At 32.4% G+C, this 18,791-nt stretch overlaps 1 protein-coding gene across 1 annotated transcript in view; it reads right to left on the bottom strand.

Moving 5' to 3' along the window:
- Positions 1–278: 278 nt before the first annotated feature.
- The window catches only part of LOC128999014 (uncharacterized), a 29,653-nt gene continuing 11,140 nt past the window's right edge, over positions 279–18,791 (bottom strand). Inside the window, exons 7-9 of the mRNA XM_054425370.1 lie at positions 11,242–11,337; positions 6,032–6,175; positions 279–482 (exon numbers count right to left, since the gene is read on the bottom strand). Coding sequence (XP_054281345.1) covers positions 279–482; positions 6,032–6,175; positions 11,242–11,337 — 444 coding nt within the window. The remainder of the gene's footprint in view (positions 483–6,031; positions 6,176–11,241; positions 11,338–18,791) is intronic.

Here is an 18,791-nt window from a genome sequence, read left to right as displayed (position 1 = left end):
AATTCCACAGCTTTATAGTCGGAGACTGTTTCGTTGGTATTTATAAGATATGTCACGAATCACCGCCGACATATTATTAGATTGATGTTGTTCCTTTTATAATGACAACAGGGAGAAGAAGTATCTTTAGACGTCCATATTTTTCCTATTCACCTAATCTTAGGATATGATTTTTAATTAGGTTTTTAAAATACCTGCATTTATTCCCAAATTATTTGTTACGGTTAAATTGTATTACGGCTGTTTCGTGCCACAAAAGCGACAAGCAGCTTTAACCCTTAAGGCCTATTTTGCTTGGAGCGATTGCAGCGATAGTTGCGTGGCGATAATCGCTCCGCGATAGTAGCCGGGCACTGCTCTGACGGAGTTTGCGTTGTCCTGTTTCGCTTGGAGCGACTATCGCAAGAGTCGCTAGCTACAGTCGCGGACCACTGCCCCGAGGACCAGTCTGAGCGATAATCGCGCCGCGACTGTGCGCAGAACTTCAAAACAGTGCAGTTCACTCAGTAGGCAGATAATAGGGGTTAAATTTACCATAATTTACTTTTTTGTTCACAGTAATTTTTCTATTCATGTGCTGTTACGATTTTACTGTTTTGATTATATTTCCTTACACATTAATTTCATTTTCTACATTAAATTTTATAAGAAACAGGCGACTCTTTATTTCCAGCAAACTTTGCAATGTCATTGCTCAAATGGTTGTGTTTAAATTTTTTAAGGTAATCCACGTCTATTCAAATTTAAATATAAAATGCTTGACTGTTCCAAGTTGTTATGTGTTATTTACGTAGTGTGGGCGTTAATACTGTGTCAGTTTTTGTATGAATAAATTTTTTTTTAAATTTAGACTCCAGGTTTTATTTTCTGACATTCATGTACTCTTAGCGATATCACTATTTTTTATTGATATAAATATATGTATTTTTTCATTGATATCACTACAGTTTTCTATTTATATCCTATCTAGTGACCTCTAGTGATACGTATCCGTCCCAAATCCTACGTATCACTATGTATTTTCTATCGATCGTCCATTGATACTTCCACTAGGGTCGAGTAGAGCCTCGTCTCCTAATTCCTCACTGAGGAAATACTTTAATGACTTACAACACGTACTCATGACTTCACCATTGTGAGTGCTGGTATTTAACTAACTATGAAAAATCGCTTGGCGACCGAAAATCAATCGCTCTAAGCAAAACGGCCGCCGCATCAGCGATAGTAGCTGAGCGATAATCGCTGTGCGACTATCGCTACAGTCGCTCCAAGCAAAATAGGCCTTTACCCAGCTACAGATATGTTGGATGGCCTTGACTGTAAAGCTAAAAAAATATTTTCCCCAAAAGTCAAAGCTGATTTTTTTGTTGATAATCATAATAATACAACAACAATAAAACCAATATAATGACGAAAGCATCGGAGAACAAAGTTCCTGCGGAGTCTGCAAGTGAACTAACCACTTGAGAGTTAGTCCGTCCACAGCGCTGCCGTCTCTCATAGCAGGGACCGGCAAGTGTAGCACGCCGCCATTTTAAACAACTGGAGGGTGGGGAACGTTATTATAGTGATTTTCCACCACAAGAGATGTTCCCATATAGCTGCTGTGCTCTATCGGCAAAACTGGGAACTACCAAGACCAGCCAATGCACTCTGTATTAAAAGGCGACTATAGTCGTCCATAGTGTTTTGAGCAAAGGGAATTTTGGCGAGTATATTCATCTACAGCGCGATAAGGGTTAAAATTTGTCCAAATGACATTGACGTTTGAAATAATACAGATAATAACAACAATAACAGGGTGTCTACTACATTCTGGATAAAAAATTCATGGACAATTCCCGTACATTTAAGGACTTTTGTCGGTGTGATAACAGAATAATATTCCTGATTTGTCAAACTGTATTAATCTTGTTCTTCATTGTAGTTGTTCCAGAGAGAAAAGTAAATAATAATAGACAAGAATTAAATTTCAAAATAGAAACTTATTGAAAGTAAACAAACATATACTTTAGGTACAGCTTTAATAGTGTAACAGAAAAACGCAATCATTGTCTCCTGCAATAGCGACAAAATCCTAAATATCTCCATCGGTCACGGAAACATCATAACATAGCTTATCCGATCCAGGCGGATTAATTTGGCATTATTCGCCCTGGCACAACGTTAGGTTCTCGACTACTTTTGAAAAAAATCTGTAATGCATAATGAATGAATATATTGTAACTCGGTTCTAGGTACAAAATCGGTATGGTAAGCGGCTACCAGTAAGCACAGAGTAAGATTATTGTCTTTTCATCTGCAAAGTTAATATTGACACATAGCGATCATTAGTTAATCTTAGGCTCAATTACATTTTCTTCTCAATTTAAATTTAAATGCTCAAGTTTTAAACTAAACTAAAAATGTTGTGACTGAAATTATTGTAGTAAATCAACTAGCCTGCAACAGATTGCTTTCATAGTAAAACCTTTAATCTTCATTAATTGATATTATTTAAGTAGCATTTTATAATTAAAGTATATATTTTCTAAATGTATAGTTTGATATGATACATCTGCACCAAAAATCAAATAAATGGATGATATATGTAAAGACGTTGCTATTTATAATACAGTAACCAAAAATCTTGGCTTTGTAATAGTTCAGATCAGCAACAGTTAATGTCTCATCAGTCAAACTCAGATGAACAAACGAAAACTGAGAAAGTACAATAAATTAACTAAACAGAACTATAAAAAAATGAAAGTAAATTAAAAAATAAACAGTAAATAATTGAAACTAATAATGCTACAAAAAGCTTGTTAAGAGATATAAATAACACTGTATCCCTCAAACTATCAGAGGCTACCGCCTTTACCAATGTTATACCTGCATCTCCAACCAGCTCGACATGGTTCAAGAACACAATTCATACTTGACAGGAGCATAAATGATTTGAGCTAGCTAGCTCGGTAGCGTAAGGCCCAGCGCAAACGGTGTGACTGTTTTACAACATTCGTTGCAAACTAGTTGCGAGTGCAACTGTTTTGTGACCTCGGCAATGTATTGCAGTGGGGAAGCGCACAAAACGCAACTGGTTGTATGTGATTTCAAAAAATATTTGAAACCAGTTGCATACAACCGTGGGCCCGACGTTGCAGTTGCGTTGCAGACTTTAGTTGCACGAGACCACGGGGTGTTTTGTGGTGTTTGCTGGTATTTTGACAGCCGTATAGTGTTTTTAGTGTTTATAATTTCCTATCCGACTAGCTCTACCTGCTACAAACAACATAGTACTAACATTCTTGCTCAAATAAGGGTGAACCCAATGCTCTCTCAGTACCCTTCGCTGTCTTCGGTATTGATAATAGCTAATAGCGTCTTCTTCGTCTGAGACTGACATAGTAAACGCACTTAAGGCCTTAAAACAACGTAACAACACTAAATTGACACTCCACTGATTGCACAATAGACGCAACTGTAGTTGTAAAACAGTCACACTGTGTGCGGACAGAAGTTTTGTTTCAGTTGCAAACTGGTTTCAGGTGCAACTTGTTTGCAACAGTTGTTGTAAAACAGTCACACCGTGTGCGCTGGGCCTAAAGAGCCTGATGGTGATCTTCATTTAAAAAACCCACGTACACTATGTGTTGAAAAAACTGTCATTAAATTGTAACCAACACGTTGAAACGATTAAGAATAAATGAGGAATTGAGTTTTCTGCATCAAGTGAAAAATATGGCGGCAGTCACTGACATAATTCTAAATGTACAAGATTACCATTTAATGTTTCTCCAGGGTGTCTCAAGGTTCACTGGTAAAGAAGAAGAAATTGCAAAGCTACATACAAATATAACAAATATAAAAATATGAATGGTGGACAATATTTTTTTATCTTTTCGAGTTTGTAAAGGCTACCCTTTAAGTTTTTAGACAACGTTCAACACAATATGTTGTTGAAATATTGAAAAAATGGTTTTGTAAAATACTTATAGAGTAAAATACAGGGTGATTGACTCAAGGAGGCCCCCATTGGGATATGGGAAACCGTAAGAATTAGAGACAACTTTAAATTGGGGATATTCCTTTATTTTTTATGGCAGTTAAAAATATCAATTTAGTTTTTCAAAATTGAGCCGCCATTTTACAATATGGTGTGGCCAGCTTTGAAATTTCTTATGGAACACCCTATATTTTATCATGTTTTTGGATAGAATATGCAATTTAAAAACGTTTTTATTCTTGAAATTTTTCAGCCTAAGGAAAAATGACTTCCTGTGTACATTTTGCATCATTTAAGTCCTGAATGAGTAAGTTTATAGCGAAAATGTGAAGAGTAAATAAAAAATGTCAAATGTACACAGTGTAAGTAATTTTTTCTTAGGCTGTAACTCCTAAACGAGTAGCTTTATAGAAAAAATGTCAAGGATAAAATGTTTTAAAGCTGCATGTTCTATCTGAAAACATGATCATGTATATAGTGTTCCATAAGAAATTTCAAAAAACTTAATTTATATCCATTTTTCCGACTAATCAAAAATAGCGACCAATACAAACAAAAAAATCAAAAAAGTTTATCTTTGCGGTTAAATGGAGAGTATAGGTCGCCGGGCGCCATTTTCCTGCCTGCTCGAATGGCAAACTATACTCGTCAAAAAATTGAAAAAAATTCGACCTCAAAGGGTTAACTGCCACAAAAAAATTAAATGTCCTCCATTTAAAATTGTCTCTAATTCTTAACGATTACGATATCCCAATGTTGGCCTCCTTGCGTTGATGACCCTGTATAGCAGTGTAAAAGCATAAACTTACGTAAAGTCTAAACAATAAGAAATGAGACTCTTTAAAGTGTATTATGTTGGAAACAAATACAAACAGATTTTTCCAGCATTCTAAACTAATCAACTGAATATGACTTTGACAAGCAATAATTAATAATTGGACCAGTAATTATTATTGCACATTCGTAAAAAGATGCAATTCTATGCTACTATCATTAAAAATAAATTTTAGTTTCTGTAACAACATTTGAAGTGTCCTGCTTCTGAAGTCACATTCTTCAGAATTGATTTAAACTTTTGTTTAATTTTGAAAACTAGCTAAGCCTTGCACCTGTAACTTTATTTTGTAAAAAACCTTAAAGACATATTTCGGGTCACAGAAAAGGGTTTAATCAATTTATTAACTTAAGTTAAACCCAAGTTTTGAATTGTTATGATTAATTCCCCAAAAGTATTGGACTAAAGCAAATCAGGAGAGTACTATTGAAGATTTTTGCATTAGTAAAGTCGTAACCTCTCAAGACACCCCAGAGTAAAGCTCCAATCATACGCCGCAATTTTGCTTCCATCGGATTAAAATATGTGAACATATTGCAGTCAAACTTGTTTCCACAACTTACAATTGGCCTCATAAGCGTATAATAGGCCTACGCTGTGACTCGATATCATGACATTAAAACCACATGCATGTCCAAAAAATGGCAATCAGAAAACCGCACGCTCAAACCATTACCTCCTATTCTAACCTGCCCATCTGAAGCAGCGAAATTTAATTGTTACATAACAAGCTGTTCCAGTTAAGAAAAAATTAACTAAACTTGATTAACATTTTTTATACTTAGTTTTAGTCTCTGGAACAGGTAAGAGACTCAATTCAAATTTCTTCAAAATTAATTACAGAAAAATTCAATCACTGAACTTGGATACAATTATGAGGAGTTATCGGCTCAGTTGGAAGTGCGACAGAATGTAAAAGTTTGGGCAAACATTTGGGTATGATCAAATTATTAAAATTTATTGGTACTGTTCATTCTTGTCATTGGCTCACATCTTGCCAAAACATCCTACGTACAGGCCTTTGAGGCACATGTAGCAAATGTGAGATTATGGTAGGCTGCCAACTTTAAAAAGGAAATGAAATAACCCTGCAACTAAGTTACGGAAACATTTAAATGTTGAAACATAACTTAATTTCAATTGCCTGCAAATGTTTGCGGAAACAGAGTTCCAGCTAAAAAGATAGGGATCTTAGTGTTTAACTGTTGTACCTGGTTGTAGGCAGAGGGCTCTGGTGTCTCCACGGGGAAGTCATTAAAGATTCTCAAACATCTTCTCCTGGCCGGCACAGGTTCCCCGTTCTGTTCTACGCTTGCTTTCCGTTTTCCAGCTTTTCGAGATGCAGGTGCGACCGTCTAAATATTTTACTATCTTTAGTAACAAATAAAAATATAACATAAAAAAGCATAAACACATAAATAAATAAATGAACAACAAAAATAATATGTGATGTCCAACAACTGATAATGATATTTGATTAATGTAATAATTTACTTTCAAAAACGCTTTACAACTCCCTATTGATTTGTTGTCATAAGGATACATAGTGAATTTTTAAATATTGTTAAGTGTTTCCTTATACAGCGGAAACCCTCATATTCGGCCACAACGGGACTGACCCCCAGTAGATAGCATTGTAAAAACAAAAATGTGTACCTAATAACCATGAGTTAGTGAAAAGTAGTTTTTAAGTCTCTTTTGGGATTATTTTTTAGGAAAACACATGTTTTTAAAACCAATAGAAAATTTATTTTGATATAGTCAACTGGTTGATTAATTATTTAACAAACAAAATATCATAAACTCAGACAAATTAAAGTCATGTTAAATAAAGATGGATATATTTATAACATATTTACAATAAATTGGCTTTACAGATTTTTTTCCTGATTAGTCCGTAAATTTTGGCAACACTTGATTGTCCATTTTTTTACATACAAAACAATTACTGTTCTATACTAACCGCACTGGAAATAATTGACATACAGTTTAGAGGATAGGCCTACTGAAATACGTTTCGATATTGGCTTTGGAGAAGTGGTTGGATATGAGGGGTTCTACTGTAGATGATCAAACCCTTATTGAACTTACCATTGATAACAAGTTTTGTTGTCTGAGTGGAAATTTTATTTAAAATTCCAATTTCTAAAATGAGTTGTCAGGGCTAAAAAACCCTGTGAAAATATAATTGAGCAACAAATACCTTACGATTATCCACACAAGGAGTCCTCAGTATAATTAGCTGTTGGATAGTTGCTCAAATATTTCTGTCAATTAACACATGAACAAGTGTTCATGTTTCAATCAAACCATATTGATTCAATGTTAACAGTGGGTATAGTCAAGAGTAAGGTCTTTACTCTAAATCAAAGATAACACTAATTTGCTTTTACAATTAATAAATAGTTTTTCACAATTATTTAAATTATTCTTCGTTGTTGATTAAATTTAATTTTGTCAAATTGTTTTCAGAACACTCTTTTTATATGCTCGCTCAAACACTATTACGAGTATTTTATTATTATACTTTAAAATTGCATGGTTAAAATAATGCATTTAATATTTATTTTTGGGGTTTGAGGGCAACCCCTTATGGCTTTTTAGTGTTTTTTTTTCTTTCTAAAAACGTCCAAAATTATTTTCTAAATTATTTAAAATTAGTTTGACTATGTTTATTTAAATGTTTAACCGTTTATACAAAATGGTTTTCACAAAAAACTTTATAATAGAAGTACCACAAAACATTATACTGTAGAAATTTAGATCAACTACCAGCATTATAATCTTTTGGCTTGTGATTTAGCTATTATATTCATTATAACTACCTTTATCTTTATTTTATTTATTTATTATAACTACAAATTTTCATGGGCATCGAATAAGTTCATCAACATTTTTTTTTTTTAAGTTTCACAAACTCATGCCTCGTATGCGTAGATTAATAATTACGTCATCGATGAAAAATATGGGCATTTCCCCAAAATGGCTACACACTTTAAATTGTTGCATAAAAATAAACAATCATTCTGAGGAAATATTCCCTATGATTCTTAAAAGCAGTATTAAAAACCTTCATCACCACTTATATTTACTTTCAATAGATACATTAATAATATAGATAGTTAAGAAATAGATTTATGACTTCTTTTACATAAAAGAAAATACTCTTGATACATTACATCTACATCACATATATTAAACTAATCACCTTGTTACTTTTCTGGTTGTTGTTAAACTTTGAAAATAATATTTTAAGTAAAAAATTATTGTATTTATAACTTCCTTTTATCAATTAGAATTAAAGTTAATAGCGCCTGAATCTAAACCAAACCAAACAAGTAATACATTTGTATTGTAATAAACATAATGTACTCTTAACAAGTGAATAATAAGACTTGGGCCCACAACCAAATTGAGTTTCAATTTTAATCAATCTACATGCTAACCACACCATTCATAAAATCATGCTTAATTACACTTATAAATAAGCATATTAACCATAACCATACAAGTCTGTTATTAATTTTAAAAGAATTATTGTTTCTGCTTACAGTGGCAAGCAATACATTATTGATATATTTTTAAAAAAAATATTAGGGAGTAAAAAAATGCTAAAAACATCAAACAAAGAGTATTTTGCTAAAGATCAAAATGAAATATTTCAGACATTTGATACTGAAACGTCGTTATTTAGTTCAGACTATCATTTTCCCATGAAGGGGTGCAGAAGTGACAACTGACATATTTGCTGAATGGAAGAGGTCATGCTGTGTTTTGGTGTTATTATGCATTAATTATTGAATTAGTCTCTTAACACTCTAAGATATATTCACACAAAGACTGCACAAATTTACAAGGCTGTAAACATACATAAAAGATGACTGAGAGAATGGAAAGTCTTGCAAGAGTTTCCAGCACTAGTGTAAATATAAATTGAAAAGTGCTGAAAGAAATATTTTATTCTACATGTTTCTCATTTAAAGGCAGTCGACAATGGAAAAAAAGACAACATGCATCAATAATTTCTTGTGTTGTGTGGTTATCAAATTCCTGTAATTAGATGCAGTTTGCTGATAAGATAATTTCACCATTCCACCAGGCTAATGGATGTAACCCATTTTTATGTTCGTATCCCTCAGACCACTTTTTTTATATATTAGCGAATTTCTATTTATGATGGTAAACCTCTATTGAATGTCACTTGTTGACCAGGCCTATGACGGTTAACTGAATGTACGAAAAATAGAAAATCCTTTATAAATTAATGAATCAACTGCAGTAATTGATAGTTGTGCAGTAATTGGTGCATATGATTTTTAAAATAAATAAAACCCTATGCACATTTTGTTTTTTAGGGTCTCCACCTAACAATGTTGTATAAATTGTGATGTAAATTTGTGTCCAAAAGAGTAATAAATATTTTAAAATTCCATAATTTCTTTTATCAAATTTGAATCAAGGGTTTAAAGTACTATGTTTGAAAGATGATAAAACCCCTATCCAACCATGCATAACAGGCTTTGTATATTAAAATTCAGATTTATACCTCACATTTGTTAAACATTTGAAGTCCTATTAGTAAACTTAAACGTTATTCTACCTGATAGGGCAGTGGATAAATTTGTTTTATAAGAAACAAATTTTATAGACCGATTTTAGTTTAAAACTTTAGGAAAAACATGATTTTGGTGAAAATGTGAGTAAACTTGATATTTAATTGAGGTAATTTTTACTAACTCCTTGGAATGCAGTATTCTTGTACAAATACTTGAGCTTATAATTGTTTAATGCAAGTTAACGCATCCGCTCACAAAGCTCAATAAGCATTTACACATTCGCAGACGTTTTAACAGCTTGTAACATGTGAGTGAGTTACTCTTGATACATAGCTTAATATACAAATGACAAGGTTCTTCGGTGTCTCAGTTGATGTATCAAGAACCATTCAAGCTTCAAATTTCAGCACTACTAGGAAAACCTCAATATTCTCTTGCTTCCAAGATCAATTCAATCAATTAAGTTATAAGTTATTTCAATAAAGGTTTTGGAAAGACAAGAGGAAATCAAACTCCTGTACATAGGGCAATAGAGACATACTTAATTATAGGAAATTAACAAGCATATGTGGTCATGTGGACATACTCTAGATAAGTACAATACTAAATAGTCAAACACTTTTCATTCTTCTTCCACCAACCCTATTCATGCATTGTTTCCTAATCTCCATACAGGCCTAAAGCCTTTATGTATGAAAAAATTCAAGTTGGAAAATGTTTATTACCTCCCTTATATGAAAAACGTCAACACAGACATAGTTTTTTTTACAAATTTCATAAATACAGGACAACAAATTATAATTAAGAACCATCACCATTTTACAAGTTATTTGTATCTTATGTCACAGTTGATACTTGATATCAAAAGTATCTAAACAGGTCATGTTATAATTTGATATATTACCAAAACTAATACATATAATTTAAAGAATATTAATTTTAATTTACCATATAAATTCAAAATAGGTTGATTAATCAAAACATAAGAATGTATTTTAAATTGAACGTGGAAGTTTATATCTTGTTAAAGAATGTAAAGATAAGAAAGTGAAAAAATCACTTTTAACTATTCAAAGATAATCACTACATGAAATTCAGTTAGAAGATACACAAGGTAAAAAAATCATAAAAAGTTAAGTAATAAAAGTTAAAAAAAATGCAATAATGGGAGGAATATTTTATTACTGATTAAATGATCAGAACTTGATAGCATAAAATATTAAAGGTTTTTGTAAAATAACTAAAATAGGAATAAAATGCAAGAGAAAACAGGTCTTTAAAAAACTCAAACCAACTAGCAAACATAAATTTCAAAACAAAACAACTCACATGCTGAAAATAGGAAATGGTTTTTTTTCTACGGATAAAACGTGAAACTGTGCAGAGTACTTGCCATAACTGCGTAGCATACAATAACTGTCTAAGTTTAGTTAGAATATCCTATTTTAATTGTTTCCTTTTGCTCTTTTTGAGAAGAAACTTAACAAACTTTGGGTAAAACGAAACATGTGGATATTAAAAAGGATACACAAGTATAACAAAAGAAATAATAAATGTTTGAAAATATACAAATATTTGAGCTTCAAACTTCAGCCCTACTAGGAAAACTCTCTTTCTCCTATTATTCAATAGCTTAGCTATTATTCAATGCATCTTCAATAGTTATTTCAATCAAGGTTTTGGAAAGACAAGAGGAAGTAGGTACATAATTTAGATAGTATTTTATGGAGATAAATATACATTTTACTTACCACCACAACAGTTTTAAGAAAGCATTAGGCCTACGATTTACGGAAAGCAAACAAGACATCACCAAGTCCACGGCATTGGCATCTCATGTAATCTACTCAATAAGATAAACTGACCTCTTTAAAATACACTTCCTTTTCATCTTCAGAAGAAGTATCGAAGGTTAGATCAATGACAGACTCAAACTTTTTAGCCTGGTTTAAGGATGAGCGCTAAAATAAAAACAACAAACATATTTAACTAAGAAGCATTAATACTATGTTAATTAGAAAATAATCTTACCTTTGTGCACATATAATTAGAGTAGTTATTTCTAGCTAAATGTTAAGGTTTGGGTGAGTATTTGTGGTAAATACTTAAGGCTGAGTCAAGAGGGTCTAGTATTTCATGTTTACTTAACTATCGATTAAACGTACTCTTTCATCCTTGTGGATCAATCAAAGGAAATTTTAAGGAATATTTCTGTCGGGTTTTATCAAGGGTATTTTGCTGTTAACAGTAGAATCTCTCTAGTCTGACCTCGGCTAGTCGGACTCTTCACTTAATCTGATTGTGCCATCGCCTATTGGAGACAATAGTATCGCGTTAATGTGACTATTGATCATGGTCGTGTGGAGATGATCACTGTCTGTGGCAATTGCGGCAAAAACAAATATTGAACGTCTTCCCTGGTCACGGAAAAAAATCATAATCTTCGGTGATAGTGACACTATCTGCAATCGTTGTTAGGGGTCTATCTGCAATGGCTGCAACTCTTCAATATCTCCTGCGATAAAAGAAACACCGTCATCGTTTCCCGCGATTACATTAAGTATCGTTATCTGATATTAAGATTGCAGCATTCTCTTAATATCTCCTGCGGTAAAGGAAACATCACCGCCGTCTCCTGCGATCATGGGAAACCATGAATACCTCCCGTGGTCACGAAAACATCATTATCATCTCCTTGTGGCAAAATATTAAAGGTCTGTCTTTGGTCAACATATGTCAATTAATTTGATCATTTAATATGCTCCTCGGATAATCTGATCTTTTACACTGTCCTGACTATGGTCCGGTCCTGTAGTTGACGGATTAGCAGGGTTGTATTTTTTATGCAATATTAATCTAATAAACCCAAAAAAGTCAGGTTTGGTTCAAATCAAAATTATAGAACTTATCCAGTAGCTATAAGAGTAAATATGAGAAAGGGTTAAATGCTTGACTTAACTCAAAAATAAAAACCACTACTCACCCAACCCTAAAAGAAGTGATGAGTAATACTAATCCCAAAATTACAAAACTAGCGTTTCTTACTCACTAAAGCCAACTGCAACATCAAAAATATAAGGGTTATGATAGTTATTTCATGTACTTTATTTAGTAAATCTAGCAAATCAATGTTTTAAGTCTTGTACGTGGGAATATATGGATGAAAGCAAATAATAAAGCTACATAATTTAAGGGAGAGATTATTTCCAATGACTTGCTACATTTGATCAACACACAACATTCCACTGAAAAGGTGCTTTTATGAAAGCAATTCATACAATATAAGACTAAATATTGAGTATACATACACTTAGTGACTTGACTAACCATCAAACGATTTTAGGCAGAAACAAGAACAAGGAAACTTGATCCAGTGAAATGGATAAAAAATGGTATACAAAGGAAATTTAATTAAATGAAACAAAAGATTTAAAAATTAATGTATTTAAATATAAAATGATGGTACGTCTAAATCACAAGGTATATATAGGAGTTAATGGTACAATTTAAACAGAACATGAACAAACTGAAACTATATATAAGATCAACATAATGCCCGTTTACCATCATCTTTATCTTATCCTGTATATCCTATAAAAATCCTTTCCATTCTGTAACGATTTTGTGTAACACATTTCCCATAATGCGTTATGTTTGGATGACCTGCTTCACCAATAACAACTGGCTTCAAACCAACAGTGATGTTAGTGACCAAACCAAAGCGGTTCGATGCAATCCAGTATCTGCTGCTTCGGAAAATAATTTTTTCAAATACTTGCTTAAAGTTTTAAGATGGTTGATTCTGTTTTTATCAACACTTGCAATATTTTACAAATTTTTAGGCACGAGTAGACACTGTCATGTTATATTTTGTTTATTGCGATTATATGTTTTTGATTACCCAATCAAAAATGGGGTTTATGGAATGAGTGATTAAAAAATTAAATTATAGAAATGAAAACCTTTTTTTGTTACACAGGATTTGCTACTGGTTAACAGATTCAATTAGCTGTTCTACTTTCTTTTTCCTCAACATTGTCAATGTCAAAAACACACAATAACACGTGCAGCATGTATTTGTTGTATACATTAACTTGGTGTGCTTGATAAAATAGATTAATATAAGTAATAACTAATAAGAATGTATTTTAATTTTGTCAATTAAAAAAAAAAGAATTGTCTAGACTCAACTTCCGCATTACCATACACCCCTTGTCGTGTTTACTATTTTATTTTATTGGCCATATGTGTGTGTGCGCTATGTGTTTGTGTACGTATGTACGTTATGTGTCAAAAAATGTTAATCCTGTCGACCTTCACGTGAAGTAGGTAATCATATTATCCTTGTACACACCTTATGATGACCTCCTAGCAGGTCGAAACTAGTTATGGAATGCAACAATTGAATTTCCGGAATCAGGTATTTAAACCACTATTATTAGTTACTCTTCGCAATCCCGAGGCTATTCATACAACAATTTTGCTTCAGTTAAAAAGTGTTTGTATCTATCATTGACATCAGCACACTCTTACGGTGGCTCAATTTTACAACATCTATTTTTATTATACAAATGGTTAAAGCTTGCACAGGGAATAGGAAGTATATTTCTATCAATAATCAAAAGATACCAGGAATTGTTATAATTTGTTGCAAGTCTACCATAGCCATACAAGAAACAAACAATACCCCCGTCGCAGCAAACCTGCATACTAAGCGAATTTCCATTCACCCAGCTTGATTTCTACTAAAATATTCCCTATAAATTTTCAGATTTATTTCCTATTTAAATAACATTAATTTTAGTGAGTACCTAGTTAGGTTTGCTGCTACGGGGAAGATGTTGAGGTGTGTTTTTTCAATTGAAATATTGATAGCTTAGTATGAAATAAACCAAATTGCCAAATTTGATTAAAATATATCCATAAACAAGCAAACTAGAACAGTTTATTTATTCTCCATAAGAATAACATGGGAATTTTAAATTTACAATTTTTTTAATTTTCTCCGTAGTCAATGAACATTCAAAAACACTTCAATATACTAAATTATTTGTTTTTTTAAGCTCTTCAAAATGGTCTAGAGAGAAATTTAGAAATTTAAAGTTTTTAGGGTCAAAAATGAGAAAAACCCATTTTTACCCCATAAAACCCCCCATAAACCCCTGATCCCATGGTCCGATTATGCTGGTTCGCGAACTCGTTTGAATAAATGTAGGTTTACACGTTTGTACCAAATTTCATCAAAATCGGATCAATTTTGCTCGAGTTATCGCGCTAACGGACACATATATAAATATATATATATATATATATATATAAATATATATATATATATATATGAATATATATATATATATGAATTTGAACGGATGGTGTTTTTGGCCTCTGGGGACCTCAAAACGAAAAAGTAAATTGGTCCCGGGTCTAGGTCTTACCATGAGACCTACGGTAATAGCTTATTCCCTATATAGGAAATTCGCTAAAAATAATCAACAAAAAGTTTATGATAACATAGGTAAAAAAGTTTAAATCAATGCTAAAACAACTTCAATGTGATTAAAATCCGCTAATGTACCACTTTGAGCCTGACTTCTATACCTAATTACTATGCCTAAAAGGATTCCTAACACCCTAATGGAATATTTTGGACTGGTTATAATATTTACCAAAACCCCATAGAAAACCTTAGCAAACATCAACGCAAACACAACCTATAAAACAATCTCTAACCATAAATACTTCCCAAAGATGAATGATCAAGCTGACAATTTAATGGAATATAAGCTAGCAATGACGGACCAAAATTCCACAGCAAATACAATTGATATTTATTATTAGAAATTGGCAAGATTTATATTAGGGCTTAGGATTAAATCATATCATACTTAAATAGACCTTTAAATTGCCGGTTCCACCGCAGCCCCTTTGTTCAAGGTAGTAAGCAAAATCGGAACATGAAAAGAACTGTTCAAAACCTGAAAGGAGTAATTAAATGTGTTCCGTTTTTCATGTAGGACCGAAATCACGCGATAGTGTTGTGATTGCTGGAGATGATCACAAATGTTGCCAGAGTCTAGAAGTATACCTTTTATGACACAATATAGTAGCAACAATAAACAGAGGAACAATTGAAACACTTTATCGACCTTTCAGGATCATACTGAGGCTTTCCTCAGTGTGTCATTTTTGAGCTAACATCTTTATGTTAGCTCAAAAATGAAGAGAATGTTTATTGAGAATAACAATGACAATTAACTCCAAGTCATAAGGGATTAACAAGATGTATTTGTTTGACAAAACTAATAAAAATGTTACTAAAAAATGTCAGTTAAACTTACCATAACACAATAAAAATTAAAAATTAAATGCTAAGAACAATATTGTTAAAATAACTTCTACAAACCTAGTAAGTAACACTAACATTAAAAGCAATTAGGATTCAACATTTTGAACACAAACAAAATCGCACATGGACATGACATCACATTTATGAAGATTTTTATCACCACAAGGTAAAATTTTTAAACCGTCACAAAACCATACCAGTCAACAGTTGTTTCTTCAACCAAAATTATAATATCTTAACACTAATAAAAAAACAATTGCTTGTACACAAAACAAGTCAACAAAACCAAGTACAACCATAGAGAAGTTAAGTACAGAGGAAACAGGCAATGGTAAACTTAGGTGGTGTTAAGCATTAGCTGCTGGTGTCTAGGGCAAAATCCAACACCACCCCCTCATGACAGTAATACAATGCTTACGATGGATGAAATATATTTCCTTGCTTGTCAAAAGTATATTTCCGGCACAGCATACTAGAGCTGAAAGCATATGGCCGTCCCAAAAGCATGTTTTCCCTGTACCTGACATCTCTGCAGTACAAATTAAGTAGAACAAAATGTTAACTTCAAAACATATCTTATTTATTTAGTTTTAACAAAACTACATTATCACAAATATTTCAATATCACAAATTATTATTTATCACGATTACTGCTTCATTACAAATATTTCTTAAATTCGAAATCTGTAACACAAAGTGGGCTGTTTTGGTTCCATAAAAATCACTGAGGTATCCAGGACATTTAGAGGGTTGGACAACAAGAATTCTAGAAGGATTTGAGGAAAAGGGTTTGAAGGATCTGTCGAATCATCCTGCAAAAATAAATTTTCATGACTAAGATAATTTTTAACATCTATCTTTAATTCTTATAACCTCAAAGGTATTCATCACAAAAGGGGAATTGAATGAATGGTGGGCTCACCTCAAGAACGTTTGAGGATATTTTGTTCGGAAACTAAAAAGAAAAGAGTAAGCTTAACTTGCGATAAAAATTGATTTTGTTTGTCTTTTTTGGTAACTGCAATACTCAAGACTTTCTTTTTATGTACAGGAAAAAATCCCGTCCCGTCCTGTCCAGAACTAAAAATTCAATCCCGTCCATCCCTAGTAATCAATGAAGCAAACAACGGCAACCTTAAGTCTTCTCTCGAGATGTCGGGTCTCCTCAAGCAAAACATATTGGCCGTAGTTGTATAACGTACATTTAACTTGCATAAAGTATATATTTTTTTGCATTCGAGGTTAATCCACAGTGTGGTTATTAATCCACTCATGTTTAATCCACTCGCGAATAGTCACGAGTCTACTGTAATATAAAAATAAAATAAAATAACAGATTTGATTCTGATATAGGACTTTTTCAAAGAGACAAAAAGTGTTCACTGTTATTTCTTTTCAATATAGTATTAGAATGTTAGTCTATACCAGGACAAATAATCAGTATTATGTTAACTGAGTTTTTTGTTGTCTAGCTATAACATTGTGGACCTAATTTTGTCAAGTTAAATTAAGCTAGCTGAACTCTATGCTTTTACAAAAAACTCCTTAATTAGCCACTTGGCCTTCCATTAAAATAGTGACTTACTAAGAATTTTAAACCTAGTGTGTCTATACCAAGGACAACATAATATTTTCAAGGTTTGTTCAAGACAGTTTACTCACGGTTGCTATTAAAAATACACAGGGTCCTTAAAGATTGCTTCTAAACTGTCATTATTGTTTGTTATTTTTGTCAAAATCACTAAAAATATAATATAGTTTACCATTGTATCCATTCAACCATTTTTTTTTCTACTATAAAGTACTTGCTCTGATAAAAATGGTCTATTTTGGTAAAATAGATTGAGTGTTATTGTTATTCCCACAATTTTAGCTATAAAAAGAAACTTTTTTATTACTGTAAAACAGGGTCACAATTTTAAAGATCTTTTAGATATTTGTATGTGAGCATTGGAATCAGAAATATTCAATAACAACGATTAAACTTTAAACAACTTCTACAGGTTTTAAGTTTTAACTGCTGAAGCATAAAATTAGAAATCAAATCATCGCTAACAGTTTTAGAATTACATAATTAAATATTTCCAATAATTTCATTGATGGTTTGGACACATTTTAAAACAACCAGTACAATAAGCCGTATACTTGTATCCACTAATTAGGATTAGTTGCAGAAAAGATGTGTTAGGCTTAGGTAAGCGAAAAACACTGAAGGAACCAGTAAATCCAAAATACAAAAAGGTTTTATGTGATCTGGAGATGTGAAATGAGGTGAAATTGGTGAATTGGCCCATGAATATAACAAATAGTTACATGTTTAAAATATTATTATGAATCAATTATGATTAATTAATTATGAATTCTTTGTGAGGAATAGAACATAATGCCCTCAAGAGTCCTTGGAGCCTAGACATTCTAACTCATAAAACAATTCAAAAACTAGCCTACAAAGAAAATTTCTAATCTCACAGTGAACTAGATATTAAAATTTTGGTATTAGACAAAATATTTTCAGATGGTAAATAACTCTTCAGCGGCTGTTTAAAATTTAAGAAATTAACATCTTATGGTGGGTAAATCCAAGATGGCCGTTAGCTTCGATGGACTCCCTTGGAAAACAATTTAAAACTACCGGTACATTGAAAAATTCTTATCTCACAGTGTCCTTAGATAGACTATTTAAATTATAACCACTTTGAGGTTTGAAAAAATATTTTTGGATGATAAATAACTTTTCAGCACCTGTTTGAAATAATCCAAGAAGCCGCTAAACTCCAAGGACTCTTAAATGAGAAAGGAATAAATGAGTTTAATTCCATTAAAAATTACAAAATAAGAAATAAAAAATTCAGAAAAAAAGGCAGCGAGGAAAAATACTACGTGGGCCTGTTCATAGACTCCTTGGAGACTTACATTACACTTGTTTTTAGGAAGAGGAGGGAACACGTCTGATAAACACATTGGAACGTGTGTTCGGCGTCTTCGGGAACGCCCGGAGAGTAAATACTATCGGGTGAAAACTTAGGCCATCAAAAGCAGGTACGACTGAAAATAGCCGTGACCTGACAA

Source organism: Macrosteles quadrilineatus, unplaced genomic scaffold, assembly GCF_028750875.1.
Source record: "Macrosteles quadrilineatus isolate MER2022 unplaced genomic scaffold, UCM_ALF_1.0 Scaffold_7__1_contigs__length_78375512, whole genome shotgun sequence".
NCBI classification, from domain to species: Eukaryota; Metazoa; Arthropoda; class Insecta; order Hemiptera; family Cicadellidae; genus Macrosteles; species Macrosteles quadrilineatus.
The sequence above is the reverse complement of the archived record's forward strand: the minus strand, read 5'-3'. Positions and strand labels throughout refer to the sequence as shown.